The sequence below is a fragment of the Suncus etruscus genome, chromosome 12, assembly GCF_024139225.1.
Source record: "Suncus etruscus isolate mSunEtr1 chromosome 12, mSunEtr1.pri.cur, whole genome shotgun sequence".
NCBI lineage: Eukaryota > Metazoa > Chordata > Mammalia > Eulipotyphla > Soricidae > Suncus > Suncus etruscus.
The window spans coordinates 54,307,350-54,322,988 of NC_064859.1; the positions used below are offsets into that span (position 1 = coordinate 54,307,350).

Here is a 15,639-nt window from a genome sequence, read left to right on the forward strand (position 1 = left end):
CTCTCCACTCAGAATCAAGTAGCATGCAATATTTTCTATGATTTGAATAAGATCATTTGAAAAATATAAGCAAACTAGAATAAAAAAATATTTCAGTACTTTTCTGTTCACTTTCATATTTATAAATTCATAGCAATTGCTCAAGCATATTTTATACTTAGTATAACAAGGTATTTCCATTAAAATAAGTGATTTGGGTAGGAAAATAGTACAGTGAATAGCGCTTTTGCTTGCACAAAACTGACCTTGTTCAATCCCTGGCATCCCTCCACCTCCTGGCACTGACAGGCATTATTCCTGAGTACAGAGTTGAGATTTAGTGCTGAGGAACATTAGGTCTAGACCAAAAACTAGAAAAGGAAAAAAAAATACAGGAAAGAAATAAAAAAGGAAGATAAATAAAAGAGCAAATTACTAATTTTTTGATCATATTTAAGAATACCAAAGTATTATGTTTGAATTAAACTTTAAATTCCTTTTTTAATTATATTCCTCAGATTTTTGTTGGGATCTAAGATATGATGAGTGTCTATAAATTGCATTGTATTTTTATGAAGTAATGTGACAAATATTTCTCAATGTCTGTTATCTATAATACATAAATTTTTAAAGCAGCAAACCATGGATCACAAATGTATAAAAGATAACAGGTCAAATATATGCTAAAAGTAAAAAAGAATTAAAATAATAACACAGAAATACCATAAGCAATATGGAAATGTTCTAAAATGTTCAGTTTAATAGTTTTTGTATATTCACTATCAATATAATCTCAGAATATTTTAAATTTTCTAAATTTATGTCCTAAATAAATTTTTCTATAAATAATTAAATTTTTCTCTCTCTCATAATTTTAGTTAATCATCTGTCTCCTACTAATCAACAGAACTTCTATATAGTCATCTACCAGTATGTTCATGCTTTATAAATATAAATTGAAGCATTTTTTTATTGTTCTTTACTATTGTTCCTTTTTTGATTTTGTTTATATTTCATCATTTTTTGTATCCTTAAGCCCTATCTGTATTTGAACTACTATTTCCCATTATTTCTTGTGTCTCTGAAGCACTTAAGCTCAGTGTGGGTAGACTATATATAAAATATATAGGTTGTGTCTATTTTTAAGAGAACACAGGTTCTTCAAGGGTTTTCCAAAAGAGTTTTTCTGGAGTTTTGAAGGCACAAATATGAATCTGGGCATTGTCTACTGAGGGCCTTGCACTGTTGACAGTACAACCTCTGAATGTTGCATCTTCATGGATGCTTCTGTCCCTTCTCCTTTTCTGAGAGTTCTAATGTTCTGGGGGAATCCTTGATGTCTGCCTCTGGGTGGTACCTCAGTTTCTTTTTTCCCAAAGAGTTCAGGGTTTGTATTTTTGAGAAGTTCCCAGATCAAATGCACATTCCCATGAGATCCTCACATTTCTTTTTGTCAGCTGAGTCAGAGCTCAGGGTCCAGGGGAGTGATAGCCCATATCTGGGTCTGTCAGGACAAGGTTTGGTGCATCTTGGCCAGAGGCAGGGATCAATTTTGCTAAGATTTGATTGTTCAGCCTGGATTAATGGGGACTGAAAACAAAACATAAAAAGCAGAGCTGGACTCTATCCTTTTGAGAGATATCATGATTTCTCCTACAGATATGACCTCATAGCTAAATGGTCCTGTTATAGGAAAGAAAATCCAAGCACAAATAATCCGGTTATAAAATGGTGGATTTTTTTTCCAATCCATAGTGGATAAAATTCTGAATAATGAGGAATCTTCTGATAAAAAGTATCTCCTTAGATGATGATATTTAGGAATTTCAATTCACTCTGTGAGTCTCAATGCCTGAGCAGGCCAGAATCATCATCTTTATTACCGAGGCTTGGCTAATATCACAGTTGTTGAAATTTTCCTCTTTTACGTGATCCCTCACTGGCCTGCAATTTTCTTGTAATACTATTCTGAGTCTAAATGTCATTTCATAATTAAAGGTGTTGATTAAATATAAAAATAATGTATAAAGCCCATGTGTTGGATGAGGCTGCCCCAGGCACCGCACCTGTAGCCCCTTCTGCTCTTCTGGGTCTGGAATAGCAGGGTAACGAAGAAGGAATAATTCACAAGCAGTCAGTTAAAGTTTCATGGAGTCAACTCACTTTATTCCATGGCATTTTATCTGTTTTGAGTCTTTCTGCTACCTGATCTCTTTGCTGAGCAGCTTCTTGCTTCTTCTCTTCTGGCTCTCTGCCTTTTGCTGCTCTCATCCTCTGCCCCTAGCCAGACTCTTTTATCCTTTATTTAAAACAGCCTGCCAATGCCAGGTGTGGGTTGGTATCATCATTCAGGTGGACATTTACATACTAAAATAAGAGGTTGGGACATCAGGAAGTTGAGGGAAGGGATACCTTATTGTATTGAATACAAAACATTATCTCTGTCAGTAACTAAAATTTGCAATCACAATTTCGGTTCAAATCTCCTAAGTCAAGGTAGTAGATGAAAGACTGTCTCCAAATTCTCCTAGACCCTAGTAATAAGCAGTTTGTCTCTCTAGCCCACATTAGCAAGTCTCTTGACAGGGAGGATGTACCATGTGAGATGTACTCTGGGAATCTATATCCACATACACCTGCCATCATACTCTGATGAATTTTGGCATTTGCTTCTGTTATGCTCATAGAAGCCTGTGGACACTGAACAGTTTCAGTTGCCCTCTATGAGCAACTAAATGCTGAGTTGAAGATGCAAAGATGCTGTGGTTCTGCAGGGCTAGGAGCCAGCATGTCCCCAGGTGGAGGTGCTTGAGGTCATGCATTTTCAGGGCCATTACTTGGGTCCTAGTACATGCTTTACTAGTTGACACACCGGCCAGCTTCTGATGTTCTTGGGATGAAAAATTGTTACAAAACCAGACAGAGATGCAGTGAGTAAATAGGTTCTTTAAAAAGTTTGAGATTTTACTCTGACAGAAATTAGAACTTAAAGAAAGTAAAACGATATCTTTCTTCAGTAACAATATTGCAAACTACAGTGAGAGAAAGAAGAAAGTTTTGGTAGATTGATAGAAATGTGTGTCATTGAGTTGAGCTGTGGGGGAATGGAGATAGGGAAGGAGTCTAGGGAAACTGGTGGTGAGAAATAAACACTGGTGAAGCTATGGGCTTTGGAATATTGTATGACTAAAAGTCAACGATAAAGAATTTGGGAGGGGGCATCACCTAGTGGCGCTCTGTGCTCAGAAGTTGCACCTGACAAGCCCTGGGACTATATGAATTTACAGGAGATCAAACTTGGGTGAGCCACATTCAAGGGAAACTTTTTACCCATTGTGCAATTGCTCGGTCCCAATATACAACTTTTAAACTCTGCATCTCCTGGTGATTTAATGAAAAAAATATAGAAAGAAAATAAATGTATAAGGAAATATATGAAGAAATTTAAATGAAAAGAACATGTATTATGGTTAAAAAAAACGCTGAGGATCTAGAACTGTAAATCAGTGCATGAAAGAGTATCTTACAGGCCAATCTGAGTCTTCTGCTGAGACCTACAGCCTCCTTCACTGCTGAGAATCTCTCAGTTACTTCCAGCTTGGCTCTAAGGTCAGGTTGCCTTGATATCTGCAAACCCTTGATACTTTTTTCATTTGGAGTCACTCTAATCCTGCAGCTTTGTGAACTCTCCATATTTATTTCCTTCTTCTTCCCATAAACTGTCCAGAAGGATATAAATCTAGATAGATGGGATGGATGAGACAATCCACCTAGACTTATTCCATATTAAATCTACTCAGTCCCATCACCCACACCTTCCTTGGTCACAAATCTCTTGAAGTAACTAAGATACAGCAGGTCTCAGAGACCAGAGACCATAGTACAAAGGAGAAATGTCTAAAGAAGACTGAGGGATAAACTACAAGGAAGTGAGTGTGGATGCTGTCAGAGCTGATGGATTTCACAGAGAGTAGTTGGACACCACCATATGTCCATAGGGAGCTGCCATGATGTGTAGTAATGGATGAAGCGTGTGCCAACAAGGGGAAATATCACAGTTGACTATTGTCTAGATCAATGGTGGGTGAGGTGAGTTGCCCCAATTATATCACTTTTCCTCACAGTCAAGAGGATGTGGTAATTCATAATTAAGGATCAGAGACGATGGGAAGAGATTGGAAAGGCTATCTTCAGAGAAGAGAGAATGAGCTCAGAGCTGTCCACAGAGCATATTCTCAGAGACACCAAGTGACAGAAGCCTCAGAATAAGAGCAGCAGCTAGATAGATGGATTAGTGTCCCTCAGAGTGGCTGTTACCCTGTAGCTCTTTCCTGGTGACAGACAGTCTGTGCCTGAACTCACTGTCTAGACCCTGCCAACCATAAGGAGAAACATGATTAATAAATTTTAAACTGGGAGCTATAGCCTGATTACTTCTGATTATTTTATTTTTGTGTGTAGATATTGGGGTTTGAAAGCCTGTATCCAGTACTGATAGCAGGTTTGGGAAACTCATGACAATTCTTGACCAGTTGAGACAAACACTTCTATGCATAGAGCTGAGGATATGCAGTTGAATATGACTACAGTGTGTACAGCTAACTTCACACTTTGTTGTGGGAACATATTTTATTATTAATTTTTAAGTAGAAATGAATACATAATTTCTAAAACATGTAGAGTGACTATTCGTTCAATATGAGTTCTGAGTAAAACTGTCTTATGAAAAAAATTTCCTTGGGGCTGGAGAGATAACCTAGCGTTAAGGCATGCAGAAGGATGGTGGTTTGAATCCCGGCATCCCATATGGTCCCCCTAGCCTGCCAGGAGCAATTTCTGAGCATAGAGCCAGGAGAAAACCCTGAGCGCTGCCAGGTGTGAACCCCCCAAAAAATCCCTATCAATGAAATCAACAGATCTAGGGTCATTTAAGTGCAATTAAGATGAGAGGAAAAATAAAGAACCTATAGTTTTACTTCCCCTTATTCATAATCCTCTTACCACAACAGAGTGAGGCTGCAATGTGACACTCTCTCAGCAGGTTGGGGCACCAGGAGGAGCAGCTGCAACTGCCCAGCCTAACATAGCTCATGTCATAGGTTTATGTTCTGGCCTGTATCATTGTGGAGGAAAATTTTTATACTGTAGACAGTAATAAGTGGCAGTATCTTCAACCTTTAGGCTGCTGATGGTAACAGTAAAATTTGTGCCAGATCCACTGCCACTGAATCGGGAAGGGACCCCAGATTGCAAGCTTGATGAATCAGAGATCAGTATTCTAGGAGCTTCCCTTGCTTTCTGCTGATACCAGTCTAATTTGCTGCTAATGTCCTGACTGGCTTTACAGGTGATGGTGCCTTTCTCTCCCAGAGATGCAGACACAGAGGGAGACTGGGTCATCTGGATATCACCCTTGGCACCTGAGAGAGAAAATAGAGACACTCATTCTCACCATTCATCACACTTCAGTTTCTTCTCTGAATCCCTGGGAGCACTAGGCCCAGTGAGCCCTGGCTTCCATTCTCACCTTGGTGCCAGAACAGCAGGAAGCTGAGGAACTGCACTGGGATCCTCATGTCCATTGTGTGTCTTGACTGTGACTGAGCCCACACAGGGGAGACTCAGTGTTCTTGAGTGTCCTGGGCAAGGAGCAGTGAGACTTGCAAATGAGAGGGGCTGGGCCTGCTGAGCAGGGAAGAGGGGAGGGAATGTGTGGGCAATCAGGTTCCTGACTGGGGAAGTAGAACTTTGCCTTCAGAGAGCATGCTCATCCCAGGGCACACAAGTGGCCACCAGTTTCAGTAGTGAAGGGGAGTGTCTTTTGGTGTACCAGTGAGTCAGGAAACAGCTATTTGTTCCCTCTGCCCTGAGACAGACACATTAAGACACTTTGTAAATTGCCTACAGAGATCTATAATTTCTCATCTATGTGTTTTTAAGGAAAATTAGATTTTATATATGACATTACTTGACATTACATATTAGATCATATGTAATATAATATCCCAATAGTATATTTTTCTACATTTTTTAAGTAAAAATGTTTTTAAGTATTTTAGTGATTTTTGTAGGCTCACAAACCTGATTCTCATTCTGAATAACATTCATTCATTTGGACTAAACATCAGTGCAGGGGCCCATGGAGGCAAAGATATTGTGATTCTGCAGTGCCAGAAACTGTCAAGCCTATACCTAGAGATGCTCTAGGTCAAGAGGTTCCTCGGCTCTGTCTTGACCCAGCACAGACATGAACTATCTATCCTTTCACTGATCCCAGAGAAGTATTAGGTGAGAAATAGCCATTTATATTAAACAGAGGTCTGGACAGAACAATAGAATAGCACAAAGAGGGCCATTTCACTCAATGGCAAACTTGTTTAATTTCTGTGATCACATATGTCCTCTCTCAAACTGAGGCTGATAGCCACTAGAAGGACTCCGCCCATTTTCAGCATATTTTTTAAATGCATTTAAAAAAAATTTTTTTTTGCTTAATTTTTACCCCATTCTATTGCCTTTCTTTCCCTCAAACAAAACCATATAACTCGATTTATCTAGGTTAGCCTCTCAAATTGAGGGAGAAACAAGGGAGGGCACCAGGACCAAACAGATGTATGATCACTGATAGTAAGCTAGACAAAGAGGGGACCACCTACTCTAGCAGCCTGGGGGGTGATGGTGGAGGATATGGGTTGCAGAAAGGGAATGGGGAAGTGAGGAGGACAAATTTGGTGATGGGTATTCCCCTGATTCAATGTTAATATGTACCTAAAATACTAATGTGAAAGATATGTAAGCCACTATGATCAAAATAAAAATTAAAAAAAAATTTAAAAAAGGAAAATGTCTGGGACCAGAGCAGTGGCACAAGTAGTAGGGTGTTTGTCTTGCATGCCTTAACCTAGGTTGGACTGTGGTTCTGTCCCCTGGCGTCCCATATAGTCCCCTGAGTCAGAAGTGATTTCTGAGCTCATATCCAGGAGTAACTCCTGAGTGTCACTGGTAGCCCAAAAAGAAATAAAAGAAAAAGAGAGTAAAATATCCACAGCCTGTGCTACATTGAACACCATCTAGGCCTCAGGGGAAAAACCCCTCTATCACAATGATGGGATTAAAGTTTAATTGGTTCAATTTGCTATAAAGACAGATAGTGTTAACCCAGAATATCAAGGCTGTCAACTGCCCTGTGTTATGTGTGTTGGGTTCAATTGTGAGAAAACAGAATTATAGGCTGAAGACATCACAGTTATCATGCTTCATCACAGTTATCATACTTCATGTATATGTGTTAAGATCAAAATTAATGCTAGATTATATATCCCAAACTCTTGTAATATAAATTGCTTTTTTGCATTTGATTTATCAGCTTTGTAATTTAAAGCTTTTCTTACATTTTCTATAATGTACACTTTTTTATAAGAAATTTTTTATAGTAAAAAGAGTGTTGAAATCACATAAAATTACTATTCATAGAGGGAAATGCATTGGATGTTTATTATAGAATAGGACTGCAGAAAGAGGAACAAGTAACTTAAAACCATAGCAGTCAGATACTCAGGACTGTCAGATTTTCTTTCCAGCCAGGAATTATTTTCCATCTAGCAGAGAACAAAATTCTTTCTTGAGATGGTGACTTGCCTTTCTTTAAATGAGACACAAAGTCTTTATGATAAGCCATATATTTTTTTGTTTTGAAATATATGATGAAAAATACAATTTTAATTCCACTTGCCAAGAATTCCATTATCTTCTTTTTTTTTTTTTTTTTTTGGTTTTTGGGCCACATCCAGTGGTGCTCAGGGGTGTCTGCTCAGAAATAGCTCCTGGCAGGCATGGGGGACCATATGGAACACCGGGATTTGAACCAACCACCTTTGGTCCTGGATCGGCTGCTTGCAAGGCAAACACCACTGTGCTATCTCTCCGGGCCCAAATTCCATTATCTTCAATAAAGCCATCTCTAATATGGCACGTGCATAATTTCCACAGTCTATACCAGTTATTTAAGGAAGTCTAGTCCAGAAACAGCTTGAACAGGGTTGTAACTTAGAGCTCAAGATTGACATGTCTTATAACAGAATGTGTCTTATAATAGATTGGTCTCTGCTGTGATCAATTATTGTGTTTCCCTCCCAGGTAGAAGTATCTCTTCTTTATTTTTTATATCTTTATTTAAGCACCATGATTACAAACATGATTGTAGTTGTAATTCAGTCATAAAAAGAACATCCCCTTCACTAGTGCAACATTCCCACCACCATTACCCTCCATATCATTCCTCCCCACTTCCTGCCCAGAAATAATTGAGATGAGAGCCAGAAGGACCAGCTAATGCTGTGAAGCTCACCACAAAGAGGGGTGAATGCAGATAGAGAAATAACTACATTAACAATTATCATGAAAATATTAATGAATGAGAGAAGTAGAATGCCTTTCTTAAATACAGGTTGGGGGTGATTTAGGAGGGAGATGGTGGAGCACTGGTGGTGGAAATGTTGCACTGGTGAAAGGTGTTCCTTTTATGATTGAAACCCAACTATGATGATGTGTGTAACCATAGTGCTTAAATAAATATTAAAAAAGAGAGAGATTCATTTCCATCTTGAGTTTTTATCAAGAATTGGTGTTGGCCTTATTGAATGCTTTCTCTGCATCTATTGATAGAATCATGTTTTTTTTTTGATATGGTGTATTTTGTTGACTGATTTATGTATAATAAACCATCCTTGCATTCCTCGAATGATACCTACCTGGTCGTGGTGTATGACCCTCTTGATGAGGCACTGGATCCTATTTGCCAGAATATGTTGAGGATCTTTGCATTTGTGTTCATCAGAAATATTGGTCTGTAATTTTCTTTTTTGGCAGCATCTCTGTCTGGTTTTAGATTCAAGGTGATATTGGCTTCATAAAAACTATTTGGAAGTGTTCCTATTTCTTCAATTTCATGAAAGAGTCTGACTAAGATTAGTAGTAGTTCTTCTTGAAAGGTTTGAAAGAATTCATTAGTGAATTCATCTGGGCCTGGGCTTTTGTTTTTGGGAAGACATTTGATTACCATTTTAATTTCCTCAATAGTGATGGGGGGCCCGGAGAGATAGCACAGCGGCGTTTGCCTTGCAAGCAGCCGATCCAGGACCAAAGGTGGTTGGTTCGAATCCCGGTGTCCCATATGGTCCCCCGTGCCTGCCAGGAGCTATTTCTGAGCAGACAGCCAGGAGTAATCCCTGAGCACCGCCGGGTGTGACCCAAAAACCAAAAAAAAAAAAAATAGTGATGGGGGTATTTAGATATGCTACATCATCCTGATTCAACCATGGAATGTTATGAGTTCAAGAATTTATCTATTTATTTCAGGTTCTCATGTTTTTTGGCATAGAGTTTCTCAAAATAATCTCTGATTAACATTTGAATCTCTGCAGTTTCTGTCGTTATCTCCCCCTAAGTGCAGATGGGATTGTGTTAAAAAGAATACAATCTAGGGAAAAGAGAACACAGTTCTAAATGACCAGTGTTCACCTGATCTAATATTCTTAAGAGTTATCTTTTTTATTTACCATTTTATGAAAAGACAAAGCCATAGTCTTATACTAAAATAATTAAAAATTAATAGTTAATAATTAATAACATTACTAATTAAGTCCCTGATACTAATGGGTATTAATAGCTGATGAATGCCTGGTGTTTGGTGGGCACAGAACTAATTCATGCCACAAAAATACATCTTTAAAGTCGAAGGGAGTCAAAAAAAATGGTATAGTGAGAAAAAAGGTTAATGAGATCGCCTACAAATCCCCTTACAAATTCCAAACACAAACAAACACATAAGACAGAAATTGTCTTTATCTTTTCCCAACACTCCTGGTCCCGGCTCTCACAATAAAATAGGTAGAGAACTCACGTAGTGTCTCATGTCAAGGAGGATTTAGGAAAACTGAATGTAGTTTATGAGAGACTTCCCCTAGGATACCCTGTAGGGCAAGATGACCAAAATTGAAAACTAACCCCAATACCATTGAAAAGGGAACAAAAACTTCTCTTTAGATACAAAAGAAAGGAAATACCCGTTCTCTCTGAAGTACCATTAGAGAGGGAAAGAGAGTAGTTAGGAAGAAAAGGAACCTTATAATACAACCTTATTCTTGATCCAAGAGTCTCTTCTTGAATTATAAAATATTTGAGAGGGAGTTTTATGTGGGATGGGCTTTGGACTATTGTATGACTAGAAGTCATTTTTAAACTATTTTGAAATTCTGTATCTCAAGGTAATTTAATGAAATAATAGTAAGAAAATAAATGCATAAGGAAATATGTGAAGAAATTAAAAGTAATGTAAAGTAAAAGAATGTATATTATGGTTAAAATGTTTAGGATCTGTGACCATAAGTCAGTGCATGAAAGAACGCTTGCCAAGCCCATTGTCTCCTGCTGAGATCTACATTCCTCCCTCAGCTACTTCCAGCTAAGGTTAGGTTCCCTTGAAATCTGCAAAGTCTGCTTTGGAGTCACTCAAGACCTGCAGCCTCCATGGACTATGTGAACTCTCCACATTTCTTTCCTTCCTTTTCCTGTGAACTGTCCAAAAGGATATAAATCTAGATAAATGGAATGGATGAGACAATCCAGCTAGACTTATTTCTTACGGAAATGGCTCTGTCCCATCACCTACATCTCCCTTGGTCACAAATCTCTTGAAATAACGAAGACACATCAGGACTGAGAGACCATATGATATTGTGACAAAGTGTCCGAGAAAGATTGAGGGATAAACTACAAGGAATTGATTGTGGATAATTTCAGAGCTGGTGGCATTCATAGAGCAGAATTTGACAACTCCATATGTCCACAACATAGTGGACTCTTGCCCAGATCAATGGTAAGTGAGTGAGTTAGAGTCAAAGGTTCTAGATGCAATGTTTCATAGCCCCAATTAAATCACTATTCTTCAGTCAAGAGGATGTTTTAAGCCAGGTGGAGGAGATTAGGTGGAACAGCTGTTGGAAGAGTATAGGGGTGGGGTCAAGTGAGAAGAGAGAGAGTTCAGAGATGTCCCTAAGGCATGGTCTAGAGACAAAAAGTGACAGAAGCCTCAGAATAAGAGCAGCAGCTGATTGAGGGGTTAGTGCCCCTCGGAGTGACTGTGACTTTGTGGCGCTTTTCTGGTGACAGAGAGTCTGTCTGAACTTTCTGCCTGGACCTGCGGACCACAAGGAGAGAATATGAATTAACAGAATAAAATATTAACTGGGTTCTTAGCCTGATTTTTTTCTGATTATTTGATTTCTGTGTGTAGATGTGAAGGTGGGGAAGTCGATAACAGTACTAATGGCAAGATTGGGGCACGCATAGCAGTTATTGACCAGCTGAAACAAACAGTTCTATGTGTAGAGCTGAGTATATGGAGTTGGATATGGCTACAGTGGGGTGCACCCTACTTTAACACTTTGCTTTTGGAAAATATTTTATTATTAATTTTAAGTAGAAATTAATATAATAGTTTCTAGAATGCATAGGATGACTACTTCAGTATGAACTTTGAGTAAAGCTGTCACCCACATTCTTAGGGATAATCATGCGTATTAGTTAAAAAAAGATCCATGGTCATTTCAGTGCAGATGGGTTGAGAGGAAGAATAAAAAGCCTCAAGTGTCACTTCTCCTTCTTTATAACCCTTCTAGCACATCACAGTGAGGCTGCATGTGACACACTCTCAGCAGGTGGAGGCACCATGAGGAGCAGCTGCAGCTGCCCAGCCTCACATAGCTCATGTCTGAGGTTTATGTTCTGGCCTGTATCACTGTGTGAGGATCACTTTCATACTGCTGACAGTAATAAGTGGCAGCATCTTCAGACTTTAGGCTGCTGATCGTGAGAGTGAAATCTGTGCCAGATCCACTGCCACTGAACCGGGAAGGGACACCTGTATCTAAATTAGTGGCCCTATATATCAGTAGTCTAGGAGCTTCCCCTGGTTTCTGCTGATACCAGTTCAAATAGTTGCTAATGCCCTGACTGGCCTTGCAGTTGATGGTGACTTTCTCTCCCAGAGATGCAGACACAGAAAGAGGCTGGGTCATCTGGATGTCACCCCTGGCACCTGAGAGAGAAAATAGAATCACTCATAATCACTATTCATCACCCTTCAGTTCCTTTCCCTGAAGGCCAGGGAGCACTAAACCCAGTTAGTCCTGGTTTCCCTCCTCACCTGAGAGCCAGAGCAGCAGGAAGCTGAGGATCTGCACAGAAGACCACATGTCCAATGTGTGTCCTGACTGAGACTGAGCCTTCACAGGCAGACCCAGTATATTTGAGTGTCCAGGATAGGGAGCTGTGAGACTTGCAAATGAGAGGGGGCTGGGCCTGCTGGACAAGCAGAGGGTGGAGGATTTGTGTGGGAGGAGCACAGCTAAGGGAAGATGAGGGTTCAGGTCAAAATGGGGAAGCAAATCTTTGTCCCCAGAGAACATGATCATCCCAGGGGTCACAGGTGGGTAAAAGTTTCTGTACTAAAGGGGAGTGTCTTGTAGTATACCAGTGTTTCAGGCCACTGCTTCCTGTTTCCTCCAAGCTGAGACACACACATTAAGACAATACATCCTCCACTCAGATTCTCTCACTCTCCTTCTGTCCTTTTTTTTTTTTTTTGGTTTTTTTGGGCCACACCGTTTGACGTTCAGGGGTTACTCCTGGCTAAACTGTCAGAAATTGCCCCTGACTTGGGTGGACCATATGGGACGCTGGGGGATCGAACTGCGGTCCTTCCTTGGCTAGCACTTGCAAGGCAGACACCTTACCTCTAGCACCACCTCACCAGCCCCTCTCCTTCTGTCTTAAGCCTAAGATATGTTTCCCTCCATATTTGTAGAGATTTGATCCCTTTCCAGCTCTGTCACTGTATTGACAAGAAACCCCTTTGGCCTTCTTGAACACTCTTCTTTTTTTCCTTTTCTTCCCTAAGCTGTCATATCCATGTGTCTACATGGGATGGGGAGACCAGTTCCTCATAAAATGTACTGTGTAACTGTGAAACTTAAGTTGTGCATTCCTTGGTCACTCAACTCTATTTTTAAGAGATCAAAGCTTTAAGGGAACAGATGAAGGACAGGGTGTCTCACGGAGAATGAGGTGTTAAGATTATAGGGAAGGCATGAGAACACTACCAAAGACGTTGGTATTCATAGACCATAGGTGGACACCGCTATGAAGAGCAGGATTGGCTCTGTAGGGTGTTGGAGTTAGTGTGGAGTGAAATGTGTGTTCACACAGAAGTATCTGTCAGGGCCGGAGCAGAGATCATTGCTGTCTGAGGGAGTGGGCACCATGGTCCTAAAGGATCCATTCCACACTAATGGCCCCAAATTCCATATTTCCACCCAGGGGAAGTGGTTGTAGAGCAAGGATCACCACAGGAAATAATCCAAGCAAAACTGAGAGTGAATTATGCTTGGCTGAGTAGCAATCTATCTCCTCCAGCTAAGAGCAAGAGGTTCCAGCCAGATTGCAGTTTTAATTGAGTACAAAGACAACCAGGTCAGGGGAACAAGGACAGAGGGCCTAACCTGAACTAGTTCTGCCCAGATTTGCAAGATACATGTTAAAATCAGGAAAATTCCTGTTTTGTGTAAAACCAAGTTGTAAAAAAAAAAAAGATAGAAAAAGCAGGGATGATATTTGTTTTGTTGGAATCAAATTGTGAATTGTAAACCAATATTCTACCACCCAACTACACAATCACCTTACTTCTGCTTCACTCACAGCATTTCCCAGAAACTGCAAATCCAACTATTGGTTTACAGTCCATGGTGTTCACCATCACACAATTAAATACTAACAGTCCACACCAGACTCTGGAGACCCTGAATTCTAGCACAGAAGTACATACACAGTTCAAAGTACTCGAATACCCTGAGGAGGGTCAGGGATCCTCATGATGTGGCAAGTAACAGAGGAGACCTACATTGAACATAAACCTCAAGAGAAGACAATTTCTCCTCCTGCCCTCTTTTGGGGGTGGTGCCTGTCCTGGTGGCTTTTGTTAGGAGCCTCAAATCTGCTGAGTGAAGAGCAGGAGCTTATCAGGGCCATTTTCATCCACATATCTGACTCAGAGAAAGGCCAAATATTCTAGAAGGAGGCATGAAGCTGGGATAACAATTTCCCAGAGGACTCAGCAGTCCTCTGTTTCCCAGTATTCACTAGTCACTTGAGGAGATTCCTCCTCCTGCCTTTAGAAATTCTTTCAGGGGCTGGAGAGGTAGCATGGAGGTAGGGCGTTTGCCTTTCATGCAGAAGGTCATTGGTTCGAATCCAGGTATCCCATACGGTCTCCCTAGCTTGCCAGGAGCGATTTCTGAGCATGGAAAAAAAAGAAATTATTTCAAACACTACTTGTTTTTTTTTTATTTTATAAGGATCATAGCTACTACTCTAGATAACACATCTCTCTTCTATCCTCATCACCTGGTGAGTCATTTATGCTCAAGTAATGGAGCAGTTTATGAAGCCAAGAAATCATTAAAACTAACCTGGTGGGGCCAGAGAGATAGCATGGAGGTAATGCATTTGCCTTGCATGCAAAAGGATAGTGGATCAAATCCTGGCATCCCATATGGTCCCCCATGCTTGCCAGGAACAATTTCTGGGTGTAGAGCCAGGAGTAACCCCTGAGTGCTGCTGGATGTAACCCAAAAACCAAAAACCAAAAAAAAAAAAAAAGAAAAAAAAAAAAAGAAACCAAAAACCTAACTTGGTGATAGATATTACAGTGTCTGTTTCCAGACTGGTGAAAAGTCTTAGGCAACATCATCTGCATCAGACACTGAAATCTTTTTCTTTTAATTTTTTATTTTTAATTATGAAAACGAAGATGCAATGAAAGAGGACAAGGTAAAGTTACAGTGGAAGGACTATCACCCATAAACAGAATTCTCAGAAGTCCCCTTGCTGATATCTTAACTTTGAACTTTCAGCCAAAGAACTTTAAGATAAATAAAACAGAACCCATGTACAATTACTTTATCCCTCAAGTCCTCAGATTGTAATACATTATAATATTTCTTAGCAGCACACAAAGCAATCCAAAGCCATAAAACTTATGTAACTCCTTAAACATTAAAGGCATAGTATTTTTTTACATTTCCATGCACATGCATATTAGTTTAAGTTAACCTCAAAAGTTTAAGTGTGTTTTTTTTTTTAAGGATTAGAGTCAAAGGAGCACAGTAAAAACGGTGTTAGAGTGGCAATTATTGTTTGCATAGACCCACCAAAATATGAGGGACATGTAAGGGAAAAACCTTGGTCTAAATATAAGGAGACCCTACCCCTGAAGTTTTCTGGATAAGACCAACTCTAGGCTCCAGGCAAGCTAGTTTGTTCAATCCAAGACATTGTCTGTAGTGCCAACACACTTTTATTTTTCACACAGTCTCTGTTTTTGGTATCATGTTTCTGTATTAAAGATCCTGGAATCTGCACATTCTACATTGAAGTCAGGATGTGGAGTGTCCTCTAGTTTCACTTCACCATTAAAGGGCAATGCAGAGAGCCCTATCCTGTAAGCAGGTCGTTGTTGTTGTTGTTAAGTCTTCTCAGTGTTAAGGGAAGTCTCTTTTGAGCAAGACACTGAGATCTTAACTTGCTGTATCACAAAGAAGCCAG

At 39.8% G+C, this 15,639-nt stretch overlaps 2 gene segments (V, D, J or C); both read right to left on the minus strand.

Moving 5' to 3' along the window:
- Positions 1 to 3,803: 3,803 nt before the first annotated feature.
- On the minus strand, positions 3,804 to 5,561 carry LOC126024190 (immunoglobulin kappa variable 1-5-like). The segment is given in 3 exon segments: positions 3,804 to 3,984; positions 5,117 to 5,399; positions 5,507 to 5,561. Coding segments are annotated over 3 exon segments (519 nt in total).
- A 6,195-nt stretch (positions 5,562 to 11,756) lies between these two features.
- On the minus strand, positions 11,757 to 12,233 carry LOC126024191 (immunoglobulin kappa variable 1D-33-like). The segment is given in 2 exon segments: positions 11,757 to 12,076; positions 12,185 to 12,233. Coding segments are annotated over 2 exon segments (369 nt in total).
- Positions 12,234 to 15,639: the final 3,406 nt, after the last annotated feature.